Raw genomic sequence first — 19905 nt, forward strand, 5'->3', positions numbered from 1 at the left:
TCTGGACATCTTATTCCGCGAGTGGTCCAATAATTTTGACAAGATGGGCCAAGAAAAAAAACAATTTTCCAGATGGAAATAGGACAACGAGTTCGAATAAATTTCGAAGTAGCAACAGTTCGATATATTGGAGAAGTCGATGGATACGGTAGTCAACGATGGGTTGGATTGGAGTGGGATGATCCGACACGTGGAAAACATGATGGAATTGTGAGAGGAAAACGATACTTTCAGACGAGGTTAACAGACATTTTCATCAGAAATATATTCTATAGACATTTCTCATTCGAAACTGTCGGAAATGAATTCCAAATTGGGACAAAAAATGGAAGTGATCTCCGCTGTACACATTTTCATAGTTTTATGGCGGTCTCCATGAACTTTTAAATATACAGTGTCGGGGGATTATTTACCGTATTTAACACTCCAATTACTTTCCCTTAAAAATTCGTCACTAAATAATACAAACTAGTCACAAAAGTGTGAACTTTCAAATTTTCAGACATCCAAATGGAGGATCATTGATGAAGCATGAAATAGTACCGAAACCAACTGATCTATTGTTTGAAATCAAAGACAGATACATCGAGGAAGAGAGCGTCGAAACTGAAATTGAATTGGCGCAATCCAATAAGAAGATCGAGTTGATCGGAATGGATCAAACGGCTGCAAAACAAAGCAATATCGAGAAACTTATAAATATTGTTCTTGATAATCGATCAGTCGGCTTCCCACCTTCCTCGGATTCTCCCCAATTTATACTTTGTCGTGAACTTAATCTTTATGGAAATCTACTGTACAAATGGAAAACAGTTCGTCAGATTCTTGAATATTTTCCTAGAATTCAAGAACTCAACTTACGAAGGAATCGCATGCAATGCTTCAATGAAGAAGAAGATGATGATGAATCAGAAGGAGATGATCATGTTTATTCGGATAGTTGTAAGAAATTGGTCATTAGTGAATGCAATTTATCTGAGAATTCGGTAGGTTAAAGATTAAAGGTTAAAGGAATACCAATGAAATATTAAAAAAAAAGTGTCTAGAATTGCTATTTTTATTTTTCAGATCGACTCGATTCTTCTCCGGTTCCCCTCTACATCAGATGTCGTGGCGTTTGGTAATGATCTCACAAGATTCTCAGTTTCTGAAGCTGTTTCATCTCGTCTTACATCCCTCGATCTCGAAGATAATCCATTCAAAACACTAGATTCCATTCACGGAACTTTTCCGAATTTGACACAACTTTCTGTGGCGAATTGTGGAATTACGAGCTTAAACGGATTCGATGGTTCGATAAAATTCCCGAAACTCGAATATCTGAACATAAAAAGAAATTCAATTGTTGAATGGAAAAGTGTAAATTCCATTAGATCTCTTAAAAGTTTGAAACGGTTATTGTTCGATTGCAAAAAATTATCAACTGAAAAGGGTGTCCATGCCTATGAGATTGTAATTGCCAAGTTGAGCACTTTAATAGGTTGGTTTCAAAAATATTAAAAATTATTTAAAGTAGATGTTTTTTTCTAGATCTCAATAGGTTTGATGTGTCAGAAGTAGAACGAAGGTCTGCAGAAATTCGATTTCTGAACAAATATGCCGGTCTAAATGATAACGAAGATCATCAAGACGATATCAAAAGACTGATTGAAATTCATGGAGAACCGACACTTGATACAGCAAAAAAGGGCCTTGCGGTGGTGAAAATTAGAATTGAATGTGGAAATCGAGTGGAGACACGAAGGCTTCCATTGGGAATGAGCATACAGAAAATTAGAGATATGGTAGGCAAATGAACAATCATTATTATTTGAATCAAGAAGACATGCATGTACTTTTGAAAATGCAAAGAATTTAATTTAAAAATGTATTATCTTGATTCGATTATTTTGGGGACGCAGAAACGCGCTCCACTTCCAATTGAAAACGTAACGAGCAATGGGTCTCGCTAGGTATTTGACAGAAAACTGTAAAATCAAACGTTTCTAGTTTGTTTTGCCGATTTCGCTAATTTTAAAGATTTTTTGTTATGTTTTCCGTTGTTTCCAAAGATTTTTATGCCGAAAGTAATGAAATAAAAATTTGAGACAAAATAGAAAAAATCATTAGCATTTCATTTTTAAACATCTCTTCGACATAAAAATCATTAAAGAATGAAAAACGAACCAAAAAAAGACGAAAAATGTTTAAAAATAGGCGAAATCAGTAAAACTAATTGAAACATTTTAATTTACGGTTTTGTCGCCTAATACCTAACGAGACCCATAGTTTGTGGGCGGAGCATTTAAAATTAACCGTTGAGCGTGTTTTCAGATCAATGTCTAAAGTGTTTTTTTCTGCGTCCCCATATAGAGGCTAGTTTCATCAAAAAATAGAGGCTAAATACTTCCATCAAAAATTTTATTTTTTCCAGCTCGCTCGTCTCTTCAAAGTCCCCAATACATCGAAAATCCGTCTATACCTCGTTATGAGTGAAAAAGCCAAACAACACCGAATTGAACTAGAAAATCCGTTAAGAGAATTTGGACACTATTCACCTTCAGAAGATCGAGATATTCTTGTTGTGGAACATGATTGAATTGTTACCGGAAGATTATTTATTGCACAACTTATTGTTTGTTACAAAATATATGAGCTTTAACTTGCATAAAATTCCTTAATTTCTTATCAGCGAAAATGTCCGTTAAAAATACTATCCGTTATGTATCGATTTCAATACTATTTACAATTATTCCGATTATGGAATAAAATCAATCAGTGAAAATTTCACTTTTGAAAATTTCGTCATATGCATGGGTCTCGCAACTATTGTTGGTTTTTTTTGTACTGTGATCTACTATTGCATACCAGAAAATCTTTTTTGAATTTTTGAAGAATGTCAGCGAAAGAAGTGGATTTCGAGAGAGAAAGTCATCTTCAGTGAGTTTTTAAATTACTGAAAATCAATAGTTATTTGTGATCTTGTTGAATAAAGTTCAATTTATCATAAAAATAATTTTGAATTTTCAGTGCTGTGATGTGTTTTCTCACTGGACAAAGCGGCGAAAAGATTGTATCTATTTATCCACATCGAAAACCAGCTACCAAAGGTAATCTGAACAATATAAAATCTCAAAAAAAAAAACATTTTCAGCTCCATCGAAAGATCCACAACCTTCCAGCTCTAATCCAGGACAATGTGTGAAGCCAGTTCTTACAAGTGTCAAAGAGTTCGTTTAAATCCGAATATTTAAATTTAAATATTCAAACGTTCAAAATTTCAGTCCAAGTTATGGTTTCGGACGTGTGGATACAGAATTCGACATGTCTCTCGGAATGCTTGCTTATGTGTTCAAAACTCAAGAAATTGCGTGTAACGATGGGTTCGATATGAAGATCAATAATCAAAGATTCGTTGCATATCCGAAGACATGGAAAGCACGTGGTGAATCCACCAACTATCAGATTTCGATTGTTTTTGCACTTAAAAACGGATGTGAACAGCACACAGCGTCCGCATATCAAACACTTTCGAATAAGATTGCAGTCAGTTTGGTCATGCTCCAAAACTATTTTGGATTTCTGGAACGAGAGGACAAGTGGGCAGATAATGCTGAAGAACCTAATAAAGATCATCCTCTGGAAGAGTTCGCAAAGACTAGTTTCATAGTTCAACCATTGGCTGAAATGTTTGAAGAAGTGCGAAATCGAGGAAATATTCATGTAAGATTCAAATTCTTTTAAATTCAGATTTGTTTCCACTAAAGGTTCTATCAGATTTTGATTACAATATTTATTGTAATTTCGCGATATTTTTGACATGTCATTTCAAAGGAACACGCATTTTTCCCATGGTGGTCTTGTCACGATATCAGGGTGCCAGACTTTACAGATTTGTTCATTTGATGTAGAAAAAAAACTTTTGAAATTTTAAATTCTAACCTGTTCAGAAAAACAGAATTTATCATGTACCATTTAAGCACCTAGTAGTATCACTTTACGCGAATGGATGATAAAATTCAATCTAGACTTAAAAAAACATTTCCAGAAATATCTCATAAATTTTGTGGAACTTGGATTTTGTGATGAAGCACATGCCTTGACGAAGTTAAATGTAGTGCCGAAAGGAAGGCAGGAAATCGATGAAATCGTCAGAAAAATGAAGTGAGTTTTTCCTATAATAACCCATTTTTTGGAACTACAAAAACTATTTTTCAGACCTTATCACGGAATTTTGCTTCTCGAAGATGTGTGGCCAACTCCAGATGCAAATCCGATTGTTGCTAAACTTCTCAGTCATTGTAGTCCGGATCGTTCAATTTTGGATATGTCAACGGCGTCTGGAATCCCGATTTTTGAAGTTTTCATGATCATTCGACACTTACTGCAATGGACACGTGCTATTCTCATTTATCCTTTATGTAATACAAACATCTATACATCTGCAACAAGTCCACAACCTCTTGATAAGTGAGCAATTTTTTTGTTTTTTAAACTATATTTTATAAATTCAAAACAAAATCACTATTTTCATAGAACATTTTGATTAGTCAAGGATTTTATTGTTACATTGAAATTCAACAAGTTACAGAATGGCAGAGAAGTTCACAGCTCAATTCGGCAATACCATTCACTTGGCTGCCGGGCTGGCTCATTTCAATCCCCCAAAAACACTGGATACGTTTATCCGAAAAAACCTTCCTCTACACGAACAGGGAGTTCGTGCGAAGCTTGTCGTTGCTTTGCTTCGTCATCAAATGCTCATGCAGTTGCATCAATTTTACTATATTCTGAAACCGTACTCGATCGCGATCCTACCAGAACCAAAAGAGCCATGTCCCGCTGAGTTTACGAAAATCATCGAGGAAAGCACATTACCAAATGACGTGAAGGGAGTTGTAGCGGATATTTGTGCTGAAATGCTCGAAACTACATCTTATGCCAGTGTCAAACGAACGTTGAGCCTTTTCGTAAAAGTTGCTCCGATGATGGATGGAAATCATCATTTGGAAGAAATCAAATACAAAAATAATTTGGTAAGAAATTGAATAGGGTAAATTCTGCTAATACTGATTAAGTATTTTCCAGGATCGTACAGAAATCGAGGGAGTTTTCGTGTCTTTCAAGCTTGTAATTGCTACATTCCGCCGTCCTGATTTTGTTGCCGAGTAGCCAAGGATCTTTTATTCCGGTTTTTATATTTTTCTCATTTATGTACAAAAAATGAAGCATGATTTTACCCCCTATATTAAATTTGTTTTTTTTTCTGAAAGAGGTTATTGCATAAAACCTACTATTTTTATAAATTTTTGAATACCTTCTCCAAAAAATGTATTCAGCTCAAATGGAAAACTATGTCTCTGCACAGGAAAGATACATGAAGTATTTGGAAGATTTGTCAGAGTGAGTACATCAATCGAATCGGAATAAATAATTGACAATTATTTACAGAAATGTTATTCATCCTAAAATTGCAACTGAGGAGAAGGAATTCAAAAAGTTGCAAAAACAGTGCGAGGAGTATGCAAAACTCAAGTTCACATGTCAACGGCTTCTGGTAAAGAGTTCAAAGTTAGACCTAAATCATCTTTTTTTCTAGAATGAGGCTCCAAAAACAACAGAAGGAAAGACCGAACTGGGACAGAGAGTTTTTATGAATATTGAAGTGTAAGATACTTATTATAACTACTACTTTTATTTTTGAATTTAAGGAGAGACACGAAGCATGTGGTTGTTAAGCTGTGTGACGATGTTTATGTGGAGATGAAGCTTCAAGACGCTATCAAAACATGTGATCGGAAGATGGACAGCTTAAAAAATATGATGGAAAAACTGCAAAAGTCAACCAATAAACTGAAAACCGACTTGACAATGCTTCTTGCCACGATGGATATGCCATATGTGGAACCATTCAGATTCACACTTCCTTCAGACTTCCCGTTTCGAATGGAATAATATTTGAATTTGTTCAATTTGTTTTTTTTTCCTATTTTTCCCAGGTCTCATCCACATTTCCCTACGATTTCTTTAAATAAATAACTTGTTTGTTTCAAATAACGGGATAGAAGATTTTTATTTGAATACAGTAATCCAGTTATAAATTCTCGTTATTATCTACTTCCTGAAATTTCAGACTTCTCGCGTATATCTGTGTAATTAGTAAGATTTCAGAATTTCAATCATGGTAATGCACATCAAACAGTCTACAGTAAGATCGATGTTGATTGTGGCTCGGCGAGGCAAGAAACGGTTGAACTTGGATCCGGATGCACTAGCTGTTCTCACAGCTCTTATCAATTTGCTTGCACAGGTGATTAATATGATTTTTTGAATTTTTACTCTTATTTAAAAAAATTTATTTTACAATTTTTTAAAATAACTTAAAATTTCAGGAGTCGGTAGCTCGAGCCGCACAGTCCGCTGCCAACACTGGAAGCCGCCACGTCACAAAAGAACACTTGAAACGAGTCATCGCTCAGCTAATGCTCGATTTTGCAATCTAAAAAAATCATCTCTTTAACTACCGATCTTCTTGTTTTCTTTATAATTCTGTATAAAACTAACTTATGAAATGTGTTCCACACAAATTGTTTAACCACTTGCGAGTTTGCGAAAAACATGAGTCACAGAAGCCGCCTGATCAGTTCCATTTGATTTTCGTGTCACACAATCATTTCAATCGGAGTTTTAGAATTCAGAGTATCGAATGTTTGTTTTTTCAAAGAAAGAGAATCGGCAAAAAATAGTTGAAGTGGAAGAGCATCGAGACTGACCAATACTGTGGTCATTGTTTGCACACATATTGAGCTCCAACCGGAAAGCAACAGAACAGAGACTTAGTGCAAGTTTGAAAGTCTAAGGTTTTCAAAGTTGAACCTACCCAATTAATTGATACAATCAAAATTTGAAAATTACGATTGTTGTTTCTAAATTCAACTTGCACAACTGAAGTTAACTAAGATCTAATTCCAGGATAAAGTATAGAAAAAAGGTCAGAATCTAAAGTTGTCAGTTTGAAATATGTTTGCTCGGCATTCGGCGACAATTTCTTTTGCCCATAAATATAACTTTCTTCGGAAGTTGGGTAACTTTGGCAAAAGTTGAATTTGTTTAGGCCGCGCCGAAGTTCCGACCGAGTTCAATCCAACATTTCCCCATGTCTTTCCAAAAGCGACACAAGATAAGTTTTGTTCAAAGATTGGCCTTGGTTGAATCAAAGTTTTGTTAAAGCAAAACTTGACAAGAATTTCCACTATTTAATATAAGTTTAATAAGTTAAGTTAAGTTAAGCATAAGCTATGTATAAGTTTAATTTGAAATAGATGCCATCCTGCAATTTGGCATTTTTAGTGGTGACGGCGTCAATCAGTCACACTCGTTGGTTTTTTACTCTTTGATTCAGAAGATACAGTACAGTGGTCGAAGGCGAGAAAAACTGTAGAGAAGAGAGAAATTGAGATAGAATTGAAGTCTAGCATGCGCAGTTTGTATTGTCATCGAGAGACTATTGAAGTTGACGAGACTCTGATCGGGAAGGGGGAGGCTTCGCGCCCCGCGGCCGAAAACCAGTGATTGATCTTCTTTTTGACGATGATCGGAGTAAGGAGTGGAAAAGTCTAAACGGCATTCGGAGGGGATGCTCCTTCTTCCGCTCTTACTCCTCTCTCGTCATTCTATGAGCATAGTGGCGGCGGCTTGTTCCCGTCCGCCGGAAAAAAGAACAGTGATAACGATTGCACTGTACTCTAGATCTTAAGACCATAGGTATTAAGTCTCAAGTTAGTCTAATATCTCACTCTAAGCCTCTGATACGGTGTTATTCTAACTTATAGTATCTGTTCTATTTTAAAGTTTATTTTTCCATTGATAAAGAAGAAGTTTGGTAAGGACTTGGCGTTATTTTGAAAGTATTTTCCATCTTCAAACATTTGTTATCATTTAAAATTATCCTAAAATAAACATCCGTTATGCGTCACCATCTTTTAATTTAAGACGATGCACTTCCATATTTTAGAGGTAGAAATACCCAAATAAAGTAGATATATGTACATTCAATTTTTGGCTTTTTTTTAAGCAGATTAGCCTTTAACACCTAGGGGTCAGTACGATTGCAATTATAGCTATATTCGATATCAAAAATTTTACTTGTCACTCGTTTACCAATTCTACTACCTCTCATCGTCCCGCTTAACTTTTCAACAAAAAACCAGTTTCCGATAGGAATCTATTGTGCCTTGAAACCTTGGTCACCCTTGACTCAACATCTTCTTTTCTTTCAACCTGCTTTTCATTTTCAATATGTCAATATTCAATTGATAACAAAATTGATATCCCCCTGCCTTCTTGTCAATATCACTTTCACTTTTGAAACCTGAATTTTGAATTCATAATTTGAAATTTCTCCGAATTCACCGTGCGCAGTGTGTCATAAAACCGATTACGACAACAATTTCCGTCACAAATCGGTCTGGTTCCATAACTATAACAATTGAGGCATTCGATTATTCACTATTTTGCCTTTTTTGTGTTGTTTTTTCCTCTCGAAACATACCCATAAAAAGTAGCTTTTTGATAACTTATTTTCCTGATTAGTTTTCAAATTGGTTTTTTGACAGTAGATCTTAGACCTCCAGCAACAGAAGCATTTCATGAAAGTTTGGATTAGTTCAAATTGACGATCCGATTAATTATAGCTATGAAGACTACCTAGACTTACTTTACAGCAAAGAAAGTTATCAGACTTAAAATATATTTGTGGTTAAGTATGTCCAGGTACTTTTTAAAGTTGTATTGTCTTTAGGCAGGCGTATAGGCATTTTGTACCTGCATGGAAGGTCTATCTACACCATATGAAAACATATTTATTGGGTTAAACTATCTAATTTAAATAGATGATTTAATTTTAATTCTTCACCAATATGGTTTTATATGTTTTTCGGAAACGTTGGACTCCCTTCCCTGAAAATAAAACAAAAGTTTACCTCTTGAAAGAATAAGAAAACTCCAATATTCTCGAAAACACAATGCAACAATTCACCGTTTTATTCTTTCCTTACTTCGCAAGTTCCTTTGAAAATATTTCCAATATGAATTGAGAACTGTGAGAATTTCAATCATTTTTTGAAAATTCCCCTGCCATTTTGTTTGCCATCTTTTCTTTTTTGTTCGCATTTTGATCATATCAGGGCTATCTCAAAAGTTCAATTCAAAATCAAATTTCTTTGAAGTCAACAGTAAATCAAATAACATTTTCATCTCTCTCCTTTGTTGCTCACATACCCGATGAGCCATTCAACAAATATTTTTGTTATTTTTGTTATTTAACTTACAGTATCAGAAGCTCTAATGGAATTCAAACATCATTTTTTCAGTTAGTTAGACCCAAAAAACAAAAGAGGATGGGGTCGTTGTCGCGCTCGGAGGAGATGCGCTTCTGCCAGCTCATCGTGGAGAAGGATGCTGCGTTCAACATTGTTGCTGAAATTGGAAAACAACCATATGTTCAATTTAAGGATGTAAGTTGAGGCTCTGATGGATTGTATGCAATCGACAAATAAAACGAATATTATCTAGAAGAAAACAACAATATGTGAAAATGAGTTTGCAACGTTTTCCGCAATGGTTAACTCTTCTTGGTAAAAGTATCAAATTTTAATTTTAAGTGTTCTGATACTTTTCCCAAGATTATTTGACATTGCAACTTTTTGCAGTGCACAACTCGAGGACTCATGTCAAGAAAAAAAGTAGAACTATCTAAGCTCATTTTAAAAACTCACATGCTTAATCCATAACGTAATTTATTTCAGTTGAACCCAAATGTGAATAGCTTCCAAAGAACCTTTGTCAAAGACATCCGTCGTTACGATGAGATGGAACGAAAATTGAGATTCTTGGAGAGTCAAATTGTCAAGGATGAGATTGTGATCCCTGGAAGAGTTGATACTGGAGACTACACAATTCTCCCAACATCTGAGCTCAATACTTTGGAGGGAACTCTTACCGAATTGGAGAAAGATGTAAAGAGTATGAATGATTCTGATTCTCAACTCAAGGCAAATTTCATGGATTTGAAAGAATGGGACGCTGTTCTTGATAAGACTGATGAGTTTTTCCAAGGAGGAGTTGATGATCAGGCACAAGAAGAACTTGAGAATCTTGATGAAGAAGGAGCAGTTCCACGTGTTGAGAAAGGACCAGTCAACTATTTGGTTGGAATTATCCGTCGTGAAAGACTGAATGGATTTGAACGTGTTCTTTGGCGTGCATGCCATCACACTGCATACATCCGTTCCAGTGATATTGAGGAAGAACTCGAAGATCCAGGAACTGGAGAGAAGGTTCACAAATCTGTCTTCATCATTTTCTTGAAAGGAGATCGCATGCGTTCAATCGTTGAGAAAGTTTGCGATGGATTCAAAGCCAAGCTGTTCAAGAACTGCCCAAAGACTTTCAAGGAACGTCAATCTGCTAGAAATGATGTTCGTGCTCGTATCCAAGATCTTCAAACAGTTCTTGGACAGACCAGAGAACATCGTTTCCGTGTTCTTCAAGCAGCTGCCAACAATCATCATCAATGGCTGAAGCAAGTTCGCATGATCAAAACAGTTTTCCACATGCTCAACTTGTTCACCTTCGATGGAATCGGAAGATTTTTTGTTGGAGAATGCTGGATTCCATTGAAGCATGTTGAAGATGTTCGTAAGGCAATTGAAGTTGGAGCAGAGCGAAGTGGATCTTCTGTCAAGCCTGTTTTAAACATCCTCGAGACATCGGTTACACCACCAACTTATAATGAGACTAACAAGTTCACAGCTGTCTTCCAAGGAATAGTTGATTCTTATGGTATTGCTACTTACCGTGAGTTGAATCCAGCTCCATACACAATCATTACCTTCCCATTCCTTTTCTCCTGCATGTTCGGAGATCTTGGTCATGGATGTATCATGTTGATGGCAGGACTTTGGTTTGTGCTTCGTGAGAAGAATCTTCAAGCCAGAAACATCAAGGATGAGATCTTCAATATGTTCTTTGGAGGTCGTTACATTATTCTTCTAATGGGTCTCTTCTCGATCCATGCTGGAATCATTTACAACGATATGTTTGCCAAGTCATTCAACATTTTCGGTAGTGGATGGAAAAATCCATACAATGCGTCTGAAATTGAAGGATGGATAAACAGAACAGAACATGGAAAGGAGATGCTTGTGGAGCTGGCTCCAGAAGACGCATATGATCATGCTGGAGGTCCATACTCTTTCGGAGTTGATCCAATTTGGAACATTGCTGAGAATAAGCTCAACTTTTTGAATTCCATGAAAATGAAACTTTCTGTTATCCTCGGAATCAGTCAGATGACATTTGGAGTCATTCTTTCATTCTTCAATCACACATACAACAAATCTAAAATCGATATTTTCACAGTCTTCATTCCACAGATGCTCTTCATGGGATGTATTTTCATGTACCTGTGCCTTCAAATTATCCTCAAATGGCTCTTCTTCTGGACCAAGGAAGCCACTGTCTTTGGCCAAATCTACCCAGGTTCCCATTGTGCTCCATCTCTTCTTATTGGACTTATCAATATGTTCATGATGAAGGATCGTAATGCCGGATTTGTCGTAGACGGTGGAAAAGTTAATGGAGAATATAGAGAAGTTGAAACTTGTTATCTTTCTCAATGGTATCCAGGCCAATCTGTTATTGAAATGATTTTGGTAGTTATTGCTGTCATTTGTGTTCCAGTAATGTTGTTTGGAAAACCAATCCATCATGTTATGCAACAAAAGAAAAAGGCAAAGGAACTTCATGGAAACGCGGTATGTTTATTCGCAATTTAAATTTTAGAACCTTCAAACTTTTCAGACTGTCCGTGCAAATGTTGTCTCTGATAGCAGTGAAATAGTTTTGAACGGAGGATCAAAGAAAGAAGGAGCAGCTCATGAAGAACACGGGCACGGAGGACACGAAGATGAATCCTTCGGAGATATTATGGTTCATCAAGCTATTCACACTATTGAGTATGTACTCGGATGTGTATCTCACACTGCCTCTTATCTTCGTCTTTGGGCTCTTTCTCTTGCTCACGCTCGTATGTTGGAAATTTTAAGCTACATATCAGTTATTTTTCAAATTACAGAGCTCTCTGAAGTCTTGTGGCACATGGTGTTCGTTACCGGAGGTCTTGGAATTTCTGGAACTGCTGGATTCATTGCAGTCTATGTTGTATTCTTCATCTTCTTTGTGTTGACTATCTCAATTTTGGTATTGATGGAAGGATTGTCTGCATTCCTTCACACACTTCGTCTCCATTGGTAAGAAATTCTCAACTACAGTTGGAGAAGTAGCTATAAATTCATTTTTCAGGGTCGAGTTCCAATCCAAATTCTATCTTGGTCTTGGATATCCATTCGTACCATACTCCTTCAAGACAGCTCTTCAGGAGGCTGAAGCAGCTTAATCAATATTTGAACTCCAACCCTTTTCTTCTCGATTTCGCTTAGTTGTTCCATACATCTTGCCGTAATTTGTTCATAATATTCCTAGACATTCCATAATTTTGACTATAACTTTTGCGCATGGCTTCTTTCTTTTGAGTTCTGGATATTTTTCAGTTTTTGATATTAAAAACGATTCTCTATAATTCGAGAGAAATAAGTAATGCGTATTTTTTTTGTGAGCGTCCTGTGTAAAAGTGATTTTATTTCCGGTGCCAATAGCATAATTTCATAAATTTTTATTTGTTTTTTTTCTTTAAATAAATGATTTGGAGCAACAACAACTTTGTTGTCGCAGTTATTCAACAGAAATATTTCAGAATTAAAAGAAGTGACACACAGTAACGAATCGAATCTCAGTGACGGAATAGTACCGTAGGCTTGTGGAGGGAGGCAGAGGCTAAGTAGTTGGACTAGCAACATGGAATCATTTCTAGATACATAAATATATTTGTAACAAATATGGAGATATTACACACAAAAATAGGAAAGATTGAGGATTATACACGTGTCAATTATGTGGGGGTTCGGCGAGGAGGTTTTGGGATGGGGAGGGGGTATGTACATCAATGATTGATCGAATTATAGTCTCGAATTGGTGGCGATATGGCCACTCGATGAACCTTTTCGTCACGAGCCGATGGACTTCGAATGATAGGGACCGATGTCATCGGAATACCAACGTTCATCTGAAAATAATTGGAATACGCATTTTACACTTTGATTCAACTTACAATGGTATCATGTTCGCTATTGGATCGCCGAACTTTGGTCTTCTTCCTCATAACCGTATGGAATATTGGTGACTGATCCTCAACATTCTTGTTTAATGGAAGTGGTCCAACAGCGTTAACAGGTCGTTTTGAAGATGATGTGTATGAGGATCCAGATGATGAACGATTTGAAGAAGAAGATGTTGATGAAGCTGGAGACACCGCACGTTGTGATGGAAGATCATCGTCTGGAAGTTGAATAAGAGAATACTCAAAATCAAGTTCAACAAACCTTTTTCGAATAGATCAGTATGATTTGGGAATGGATCTCTCTTAAATGCAACTACAACTGGCTCATAGGATAGAAGAATATAGATTTTAGGTCCGAACAAGAACCCAAGAAGAATTGTTGCACAGGCAACCAGTTCAACGACAATAACAGTGTCCCTGAACTCATGATCGAGAACCAAGTAAAGTGTGATCCATGCGACCCAAGTGAAGAAGCATAGAACTGTTGAATACAGTAACCATTTTGTTTCCTTATAATTTCTCTTGATGTTTCTGTTGAGCATGCTGATAAATAATGCCATGAATATGAGAATCATGACGTAGAAGTTGGAAACTACGAATTCAACTCTGAAATTGAATATCAATGATAAATTTTTGAGTTTCAGAATTCTCTACTTACTTTCCCATTGTACACATCATTCTCTGTACATTTGTGTCAATTACTCCAATTGTTGACATGAATGGTTCAAGGAACCAACTGATAGAAAGTGCAATTTGAACACCGACAATAAAGAATAAAAGAAGCCAATAGTTCCAGAATGATATATGGATTGCTGTTCCGAATCCAAGGGTTTCGGCATTTCGAAGCTGAGTTGCTTTGGCAATCATTACTCCTGCAAATGATACTTTTATAAACTAAATTATTTAGAAGTTCCTACCAAAACAAATAGTGTATCCCAATCCATGCAATATAACTCTCAATCTGCATACTGAATCAGTCGGATCGAAGACAAAGAAGAATGCAGTAGAATAGAGAATAATGATTCCAATGAGCAGAGAGATTCCCAATGATTGATTACCTTTGACAACACGTAGATACAGTTTTACGAGAACTGAAATTCAGGAAACTGTAGAAAAAGATCTTAGATATCTCACACTTACCAAGAACAAGAACAGCAATTGCAACAACAACAAGAACTGTAATCAGAGCTAGAAGAACATAATTATGTGGATGATCTCTCCAGTGTCCTGTAGTGATGTGCTCAAATACAGATTGATATTCAATTTTTTCAGATCCAAAAGCTGGTTGTCTCTTGATATATGATGACTGATCACTTCCCTCTGGCTCATCAGGGCGGAATACAAATGAGTCAAGTGGTCGCTAAAATAGGAAAATTGAAATTTCAAAATGAATTATTCCAACTAACCTGGAAGAAATCACCATCAAGGAAACACTTGCACATTGGTGGTTGACACTTGCTCTCAGTTGGTACTCCATTTCCATTTCTATATTGATTCGTCATTCTCAATCCAGTGGTTAAAGTCCAATTGGCAATAAGATGATAAGTGAAATGATTATTGATATCCGGAAGGAATTCATAAATCTCCACGTCATCTTCAGTTGATGTTTTCTTGAGTTGAGTGAGAATTTGTCTACGTCCTTGTTCGTAGAACTCGAGGCACAATCCATTTTGAGCTGGGCAAAGACTTTTGTAGACAGAGTCCATTGCAAATAGGAAACGTTCGACTCCACGCGAGAGGTAACCAGCCTTGGTCATTCGGCCTAAAAATTATAAAGTCATTATAGAATTAGGAAAAAATGTTTTGGATTTTATTCACTAATGCAATTAATGCTAATTGAATACCCATATAACTCACCAAGAGATTCAATGTTGAGAAGCTCGTCTCCTGTGCACATCTTTCCATAGATAACTTTGCTCTTTTGGCTCAATGCACATCCATATCTTGACTCAATATACGACCAATACCAAAGTTCAGGAAGAGTCAAAGGAGTTGTTGTCTCCAACCACTCACGGAAATCTCCATACAATATATTTCTTGGTTGAACTGAAACTGTTCCAGGGAACAGTTCCTTATTATTTGGAGCATGTAGATACCAATCATGAGCTTCTCCCATCATGACATTGACATGGTTTCCACGTATCTTCGAAGCAATAAGATAGTCGGCTGCATCACGAGCCGTGGAAAACACAATAGTCACGTTAGTGGTACTTCTGATGTTATCAAGTCTAGATCCTCCGATATTGAGAACCTCGGCAAGGCAAACACCACGATCCAAAGCGAGTCTTTCAAAGGCACGGAAAAGAGAAAGCGACTCTGGATCCTGCTCACTTAATGCAGCGGTTACAAACTGCCATTGCATTCTATTGAGAAGTTTCAAAAGAGCCAAAGCTTGATTTCTAGATGATGGAAGAGCAGTGAAAGATCTTTGAAGAGCCGAATGTTCAGAATCAACAGATACCAATGAAGCATCTGTATCTCCTGACGAGAAATATCCTTTCAATGATTCTTGAGAATCTCCATGAAGAGCACTTGCATATCCAAATACAGATTTTGGAACAATTGTAATATTTCGTCCAGCCTGATTGAATCGGAAACACTGGGTCTCAGAACGAACAACTGACTCAATTGCCTGTTTTCCTGATGAACAACTGTCAATGAGCAGTGCTCCAAAATCAAGATCTTTGAGTAGTCCGAGTTGAGGGAATCGTTGCTTAAATGTCCAAACTGTATGTACAAATGCCATTGGAAGTGAGATATCGGTATGAGCCATTGATTGGCAAGTTTGTCCACTGTGAAGATCAAAGAGACCGACAAGATAGAGAGGATAATGACGAGGGATCGACAAAAAGTGGTGCTGAAAATGTTGTATTTTATTTCGGATTTTTTGAGTTTTTAGATTAATATCAACTTACATCAGAGTTAACAATTTGAAGATTTGGACATTGTCCACAGAATGGCCGATATGGAGCGCAAATTGATCGGAGTCTCTGATCTGCAGATCTCAATGAAGACATAATCACAGTTGGTGGATTTCCAGTCGTGAAACTCAATAACCGTGACGTCACGGGTTCCTTGTCCTGATTATAAATTTCGATAGCTTCAACTTGCATTCCGGAAGCAAGAAGAATGTTTTCTGTCCCTCGATAAAATTGTAATCTTTCTCCAGCAAACTCTGGTGGATCTTGTTTGTTGAATGCATAATCCATTGTTTCCAAAGTTTCCATAATTAGTTCTGTGCATTCTGATGAAGCATGAGAACATGTCTTTTCATATTCTTTGTTGGCACCAATTATCTGAGCAACTGCAGCAAAAGCATAGGTCATTCGGATTGAAGCTTCAGCAGTTCTTGCTTGGACATATGTTTTCATCATGACATCCTTATTCAAATTACAGTCTTCATTTGTACAATTATAAACTTGTTCAATGTATGAAGTTAGAAGTTGGTAATTCTTGAAGTTGTTACGAAGAACTCGAATGAAATAATCTCTAAATTGAGGTAATTCTTTGTATTTTGGTTGAAGAGAAACAACTTCAAGTTTTGCATCTTTATGTAGTAATTCTAATTGCTCGGATTCATCAAGAGCTTCTCCTTCGGTTGGAATTGAAATCCACATTTTTGACATTGCATAGATGGATGGATGTTTCACAGTTTTCAGTAATTGTTGTTTGTTAAGAACACTAACAACAATTGATGAATCACTGTCTTCAAGAGCTTGAGCAAGGAATGGATGATCGATTGGAATGGATTCGGAGACAAAGATATCGGCGTCACGAAGGTATGAGATCACTCTGAAAAAAGAAAATATTACCAAACTTGTTTTAGGAAAGTCGTTTTTCCCTTACTTTTTAACAACAGGATTTTGAGCTCCATCATCAACTACAGTAACCAGATTGCTTCTCATTTGATTTATCAATCTGATCAAAGCCTCAACATAAACTCCAATTGTTGGTGACGTGGCAATCGTATTTTCAACATCGAGCTCTGTCAACGCATTCACAGATTCAGATGAGTACGCAGCCACTGGAATCGCAGACACCGACAAGAATTTTCCAAGAGACATCGATGATTCATAATCTTTTGGAGCAATCAAACCGAGCAACTTCGCACCAGGAGTTTCAGTTCTGCACTCTTTTGGCTCGTGATAACCGACTGAATCTAAGAATCGAAGAGATTGAGAGAGCGATTCTGCTGACCGCGAGCAGGTATCTCCAGCGTATAGACCTGGAAATATTAATATATGAGTATTTTAGAAGAATGCAACTTAAAATAAGCTTACCAAGTTTGCAATCACCGTTCTCATCTTTTTGATTCCAGTGTGTGAGTGCCCATTGAATTGCAACAATCTCTTGAACAGTGTCCGGTCGAAGAGTAGTACAGTCATCTTGATGAAGTGGAAAGCTACCGCCAATTTGGAACTGAAACTCTTAATTTAGATGTTGACAATAGGCAAATAAGAAAAGATAAGCAATACACCCCCATATTTAAAAAAACAGTTGAATTTGAAATCTTCTTCTAATATACTTAACATACTACGAGACTCAACTCATTTCTATTTAAGCTTTTAACTGCATTTTTTCATTATTTTTGTTGATGGAGTTAGCTGAAAAAACTCCAAAATTAATTTTGAAAAAATATTTGTTTTTTAAATCCCAGAAATTTCGGGATCTCTTTGATCACATTTCAGTCACCGGAAGTTTGTGAAACATCACTTTTGGAGCAAATTTACGAGTCTCGAATTTAGTAAAAAATTCAATTACAATTGCAGATCAAAACTTCAGGGAGTAGGAGTTAAGTTTCTCCGCTTGAATTTTAAGAGATTAACTTATTGAAGAAAGCTTTACAAGAAAGCTAAAGTTCATTTTGAAGTTTTGTTGTGAATTTTGTAAAAAAAACGAATCAAAGATGATATTAATTTTGCTACCTTATTATTTTCAGGCAGAACTTTGAATGGATCATACACCGAACATAATTTATTTGGCCCAAGAGCTTCGATCAACGACGAGATGTTAGCCGTTGATGACGTGGCAGGTGGGGGTGATAAGATTAGTAGCACAAGTGCTACCAAATACGGTACAATCATCATCGCCTGTGTTCTGGTTTATATCATTCCTGAAAAAAAATCATAACTTTCACAGAAAATCATATGAGAATCAGAAGAAAAACAAAGAGAACGATATATTTTCAAAATATTAAAACAAGAGGACATCTGCACTTTTACAAAAAATGAAAATTTGAATCCTAAGGAGCATCTCGAAAAGTTAATGAAAGTGCAGATTAGAATTTTTGTAAACGTTCAGTTAGTTGACCTCGTTTTTTTCGGCAGGATGAAGGACATCACAAAGATCGGGAAAAATTGGAAGAAAAAGAAAATGGACAGAAAAAGGAGAAGTTTTGTTATCAACACAAAAAAGATATTGCATCAAGTGGACGAAGCGGGACGCCGCCAAGGTTAGACAATTGTCTTTTGATAAAATAACCACGTCGACAAACAAATAAAAGTTTTTTGCAGATGTAGCAGGCAATTGAAATATGCTAAAAAAGATAATTTTTAAACCAATTTTGATCCTAACTTTTTTCGTCGTTTTTAACTCTGGTTAGACATTGGCTGGTTCTAACTGTCGAGATACCCAAACCTTGACGGGAATTTCAAATAATAATTAACTTGTAGAAATTGTGAACAAAATACTTGAAAAGATAAAGAAAAAGGGTTTTTAGAGAGAAAGTGAGCTGGAAAGTCCAAGAGAATGTAGTGAGATTCTCTTCCTCCTGGGACAACAAGTAAAAGTTGAATGTACTGTGGGCATATGGTTTCGGTGAAAAAAGGTTGATGAGATACTTATTACTTTCGCCTATGGTTGTCAGAATCATGATCATCAGAAGAAAAAGAGCGTGAATAAATAAATAAAAAAGTAATCAATTCTGATTCTGATTCTGAAGACGTTAGAAGACAAGGTGGCAGAGGAGTACGGTACAATAACGGAGAGAAATAACATGAGAAATCAAGAGACGCAAAGAAAAGTCGGCAGAAAAGAAGCTGGTTTGATGTGAAAGATGAGGAAAAGGCGCAATAACTAACATGATGAAGAGAAAGAGAATTAGGCAGAATCTGAAGCGGATGGGTATTGGAAAGAAGAGGGGGAGGATAAGGGGATGAAGCTGAAGACAGATTATGATACTGTTAGCGATGGGAGAGAACGATGAATTGGTCGGATACAGATGCATGGATATGATGGATGTGATAGAGGAGGTCGGAATAAAAAATAGAAGCATAGGGAACGAATAAACTTGTCGATTGCTGTTTTTGTCAGAGTAGATTTCGGATTTTTTGGACTATTCTTTTAGAAAGTGAACATAGCACTTCTAATAAAAATCCGTAGTACATCATAGAACTCGATACATTTTGAGATCCAGAATGAAATTTTAAACGAATTAAAAAATCAAGGTAAAACTTTTCAATAAACTAATTTAAATGTATTCGTTCTGATGACAAGTTGGAATGAAATACAAGTGTTTAGAAGAATTGAATAGTCAATAAAATGCAAGTTAAGGCGAATGGTTCAAGGTGAATTGTCCTTTTCGAGCGGTGTGTCTTTCAAAAAAAACGGCGTTGATCAACTGGGTGACCATCAAAAAAATGTATAAGTTTTAAAACTTTTCACAATTAGATTGTACTATCTAAAAAACT

The 19905-nt window shown here is 36.3% G+C and overlaps 6 protein-coding genes and 2 non-coding genes across 9 annotated transcripts; 7 read left to right on the top strand and 1 right to left on the bottom strand.

Moving 5' to 3' along the window:
- Positions 1 to 72: 72 nt before the first annotated feature.
- tbce-1 (Tubulin-specific chaperone E) lies at positions 73 to 2666 on the top strand (the record flags this gene model as incomplete). The annotated part of the gene is made up of 5 exons (NM_068994.5): positions 73 to 239; positions 503 to 986; positions 1069 to 1480; positions 1531 to 1784; positions 2414 to 2666. The coding sequence occupies 5 exons, from the start codon at positions 73 to 75 to the stop codon at positions 2576 to 2578; spliced, it is 1482 nt and encodes a 493-aa protein (NP_501395.1). The 3' UTR covers positions 2579 to 2666.
- Positions 2667 to 2874: 208 nt separating this feature from the next.
- On the top strand, positions 2875 to 5226 carry nprl-3 (GATOR complex protein NPRL3; the record flags this gene model as incomplete). 2 transcript variants are annotated; one of them, NM_068995.7, is made up of 8 exons in its annotated part: positions 2875 to 2919; positions 3010 to 3089; positions 3134 to 3209; positions 3264 to 3702; positions 4028 to 4143; positions 4198 to 4449; positions 4571 to 5015; positions 5068 to 5226. In NM_068995.7, 8 exons carry the CDS (start codon positions 2876 to 2878, stop codon positions 5149 to 5151), a joined length of 1536 nt encoding a protein of 511 aa, NP_501396.1. In that variant the 3' UTR covers positions 5152 to 5226. The 2 variants fall into 2 exon arrangements, with proteins under 2 accessions (NP_501396.1, NP_001294069.1); NM_001307140.3 differs by lacking the exon at positions 2875 to 2919 and having other exon boundaries at positions 3017 to 3089.
- A 92-nt stretch (positions 5227 to 5318) lies between these two features.
- F35H10.6 (Spindle and kinetochore-associated protein 2) lies at positions 5319 to 6030 on the top strand. Its single transcript, NM_068996.7, has 4 exons — positions 5319 to 5382; positions 5431 to 5536; positions 5579 to 5646; positions 5691 to 6030. Exons 1-4 carry the CDS (start codon positions 5324 to 5326, stop codon positions 5932 to 5934), a joined length of 477 nt encoding a protein of 158 aa, NP_501397.2. The 5' UTR covers positions 5319 to 5323; the 3' UTR covers positions 5935 to 6030.
- A 120-nt stretch (positions 6031 to 6150) lies between these two features.
- Positions 6151 to 6548, top strand: F35H10.5 (Centromere protein X). Its single transcript, NM_068997.4, has 2 exons — positions 6151 to 6289; positions 6372 to 6548. The coding sequence occupies exons 1-2, from the start codon at positions 6161 to 6163 to the stop codon at positions 6480 to 6482; spliced, it is 240 nt and encodes a 79-aa protein (NP_501398.1). The 5' UTR covers positions 6151 to 6160; the 3' UTR covers positions 6483 to 6548.
- A 2802-nt stretch (positions 6549 to 9350) lies between these two features.
- On the top strand, positions 9351 to 12752 carry vha-5 (V-type proton ATPase 116 kDa subunit a 2). Its single transcript, NM_068998.10, has 5 exons — positions 9351 to 9494; positions 9786 to 11795; positions 11842 to 12067; positions 12116 to 12290; positions 12343 to 12752. The coding sequence occupies exons 1-5, from the start codon at positions 9378 to 9380 to the stop codon at positions 12434 to 12436; spliced, it is 2622 nt and encodes an 873-aa protein (NP_501399.1). The 5' UTR covers positions 9351 to 9377; the 3' UTR covers positions 12437 to 12752.
- F35H10.10 (G-protein coupled receptors family 3 profile domain-containing protein) lies at positions 12698 to 18329 on the bottom strand. Its single transcript, NM_068999.8, has 12 exons — positions 18142 to 18329; positions 17497 to 17635; positions 17063 to 17441; positions 16132 to 17008; positions 15074 to 16073; positions 14623 to 14978; positions 14357 to 14576; positions 14134 to 14307; positions 13875 to 14088; positions 13479 to 13822; positions 13208 to 13434; positions 12698 to 13162 (listed from the first exon to the last, which is right to left on the bottom strand). The coding sequence occupies exons 1-12, from the start codon at positions 18301 to 18303 to the stop codon at positions 13040 to 13042; spliced, it is 4215 nt and encodes a 1404-aa protein (NP_501400.1). The 5' UTR covers positions 18304 to 18329; the 3' UTR covers positions 12698 to 13039.
- F35H10.12 lies at positions 15612 to 15709 on the top strand. Its single transcript, NR_001505.1, has one exon. It is a non-coding gene; the product is annotated as a small nucleolar RNA F35H10.12 (small nucleolar RNA).
- F35H10.14 lies at positions 17383 to 17528 on the top strand. The gene has a single exon (NR_056303.1). It is a non-coding gene; the product is annotated as an Unclassified non-coding RNA F35H10.14 (non-coding RNA).
- Positions 18330 to 19905: the final 1576 nt, after the last annotated feature.

The sequence above is a fragment of the Caenorhabditis elegans genome, chromosome IV (assembly GCF_000002985.6).
Source record: "Caenorhabditis elegans chromosome IV".
NCBI lineage: Eukaryota > Metazoa > Nematoda > Chromadorea > Rhabditida > Rhabditidae > Caenorhabditis > Caenorhabditis elegans.

What these genes read in the sequence shown, in the direction of transcription:
- F35H10.6 (NM_068996.7), top strand. Translation starts at nt 5,324, where the DNA reads ATGGAAAACTATGTCTCTGCACAGGAAAGATACATGAAGTATTTGGAA. An exon ending in TATTTGGAAGATTTGTCAGA is followed by an intron (nt 5,383 to 5,430) that starts GTGAGTACATCA and finishes AATTATTTACAG; the next exon opens with AAATGTTATTCATCCTAAAA. An exon ending in TCACATGTCAACGGCTTCTG is followed by an intron (nt 5,537 to 5,578) that starts GTAAAGAGTTCA and finishes CTTTTTTTCTAG; the next exon opens with AATGAGGCTCCAAAAACAAC.
- F35H10.5 (NM_068997.4), top strand. Translation starts at nt 6,161, where the DNA reads ATGGTAATGCACATCAAACAGTCTACAGTAAGATCGATGTTGATTGTG. An exon ending in TTATCAATTTGCTTGCACAG is followed by an intron (nt 6,290 to 6,371) that starts GTGATTAATATG and finishes TTAAAATTTCAG; the next exon opens with GAGTCGGTAGCTCGAGCCGC.
- vha-5 (NM_068998.10), top strand. Translation starts at nt 9,378, where the DNA reads ATGGGGTCGTTGTCGCGCTCGGAGGAGATGCGCTTCTGCCAGCTCATC. An exon ending in AGGAACTTCATGGAAACGCG is followed by an intron (nt 11,796 to 11,841) that starts GTATGTTTATTC and finishes CAAACTTTTCAG; the next exon opens with ACTGTCCGTGCAAATGTTGT. An exon ending in TCTTTCTCTTGCTCACGCTC is followed by an intron (nt 12,068 to 12,115) that starts GTATGTTGGAAA and finishes TTCAAATTACAG; the next exon opens with AGCTCTCTGAAGTCTTGTGG.
- F35H10.10 (NM_068999.8), bottom strand. Translation starts at nt 18,303, where the DNA reads ATGATGATTGTACCGTATTTGGTAGCACTTGTGCTACTAATCTTATCA. An exon ending in CAAAATCCTGTTGTTAAAAA is followed by an intron (nt 17,009 to 17,062) that starts GTAAGGGAAAAA and finishes TTCTTTTTTCAG; the next exon opens with AGTGATCTCATACCTTCGTG. An exon ending in ATGATGTGTACAATGGGAAA is followed by an intron (nt 13,823 to 13,874) that starts GTAAGTAGAGAA and finishes ATTCAATTTCAG; the next exon opens with AGTTGAATTCGTAGTTTCCA.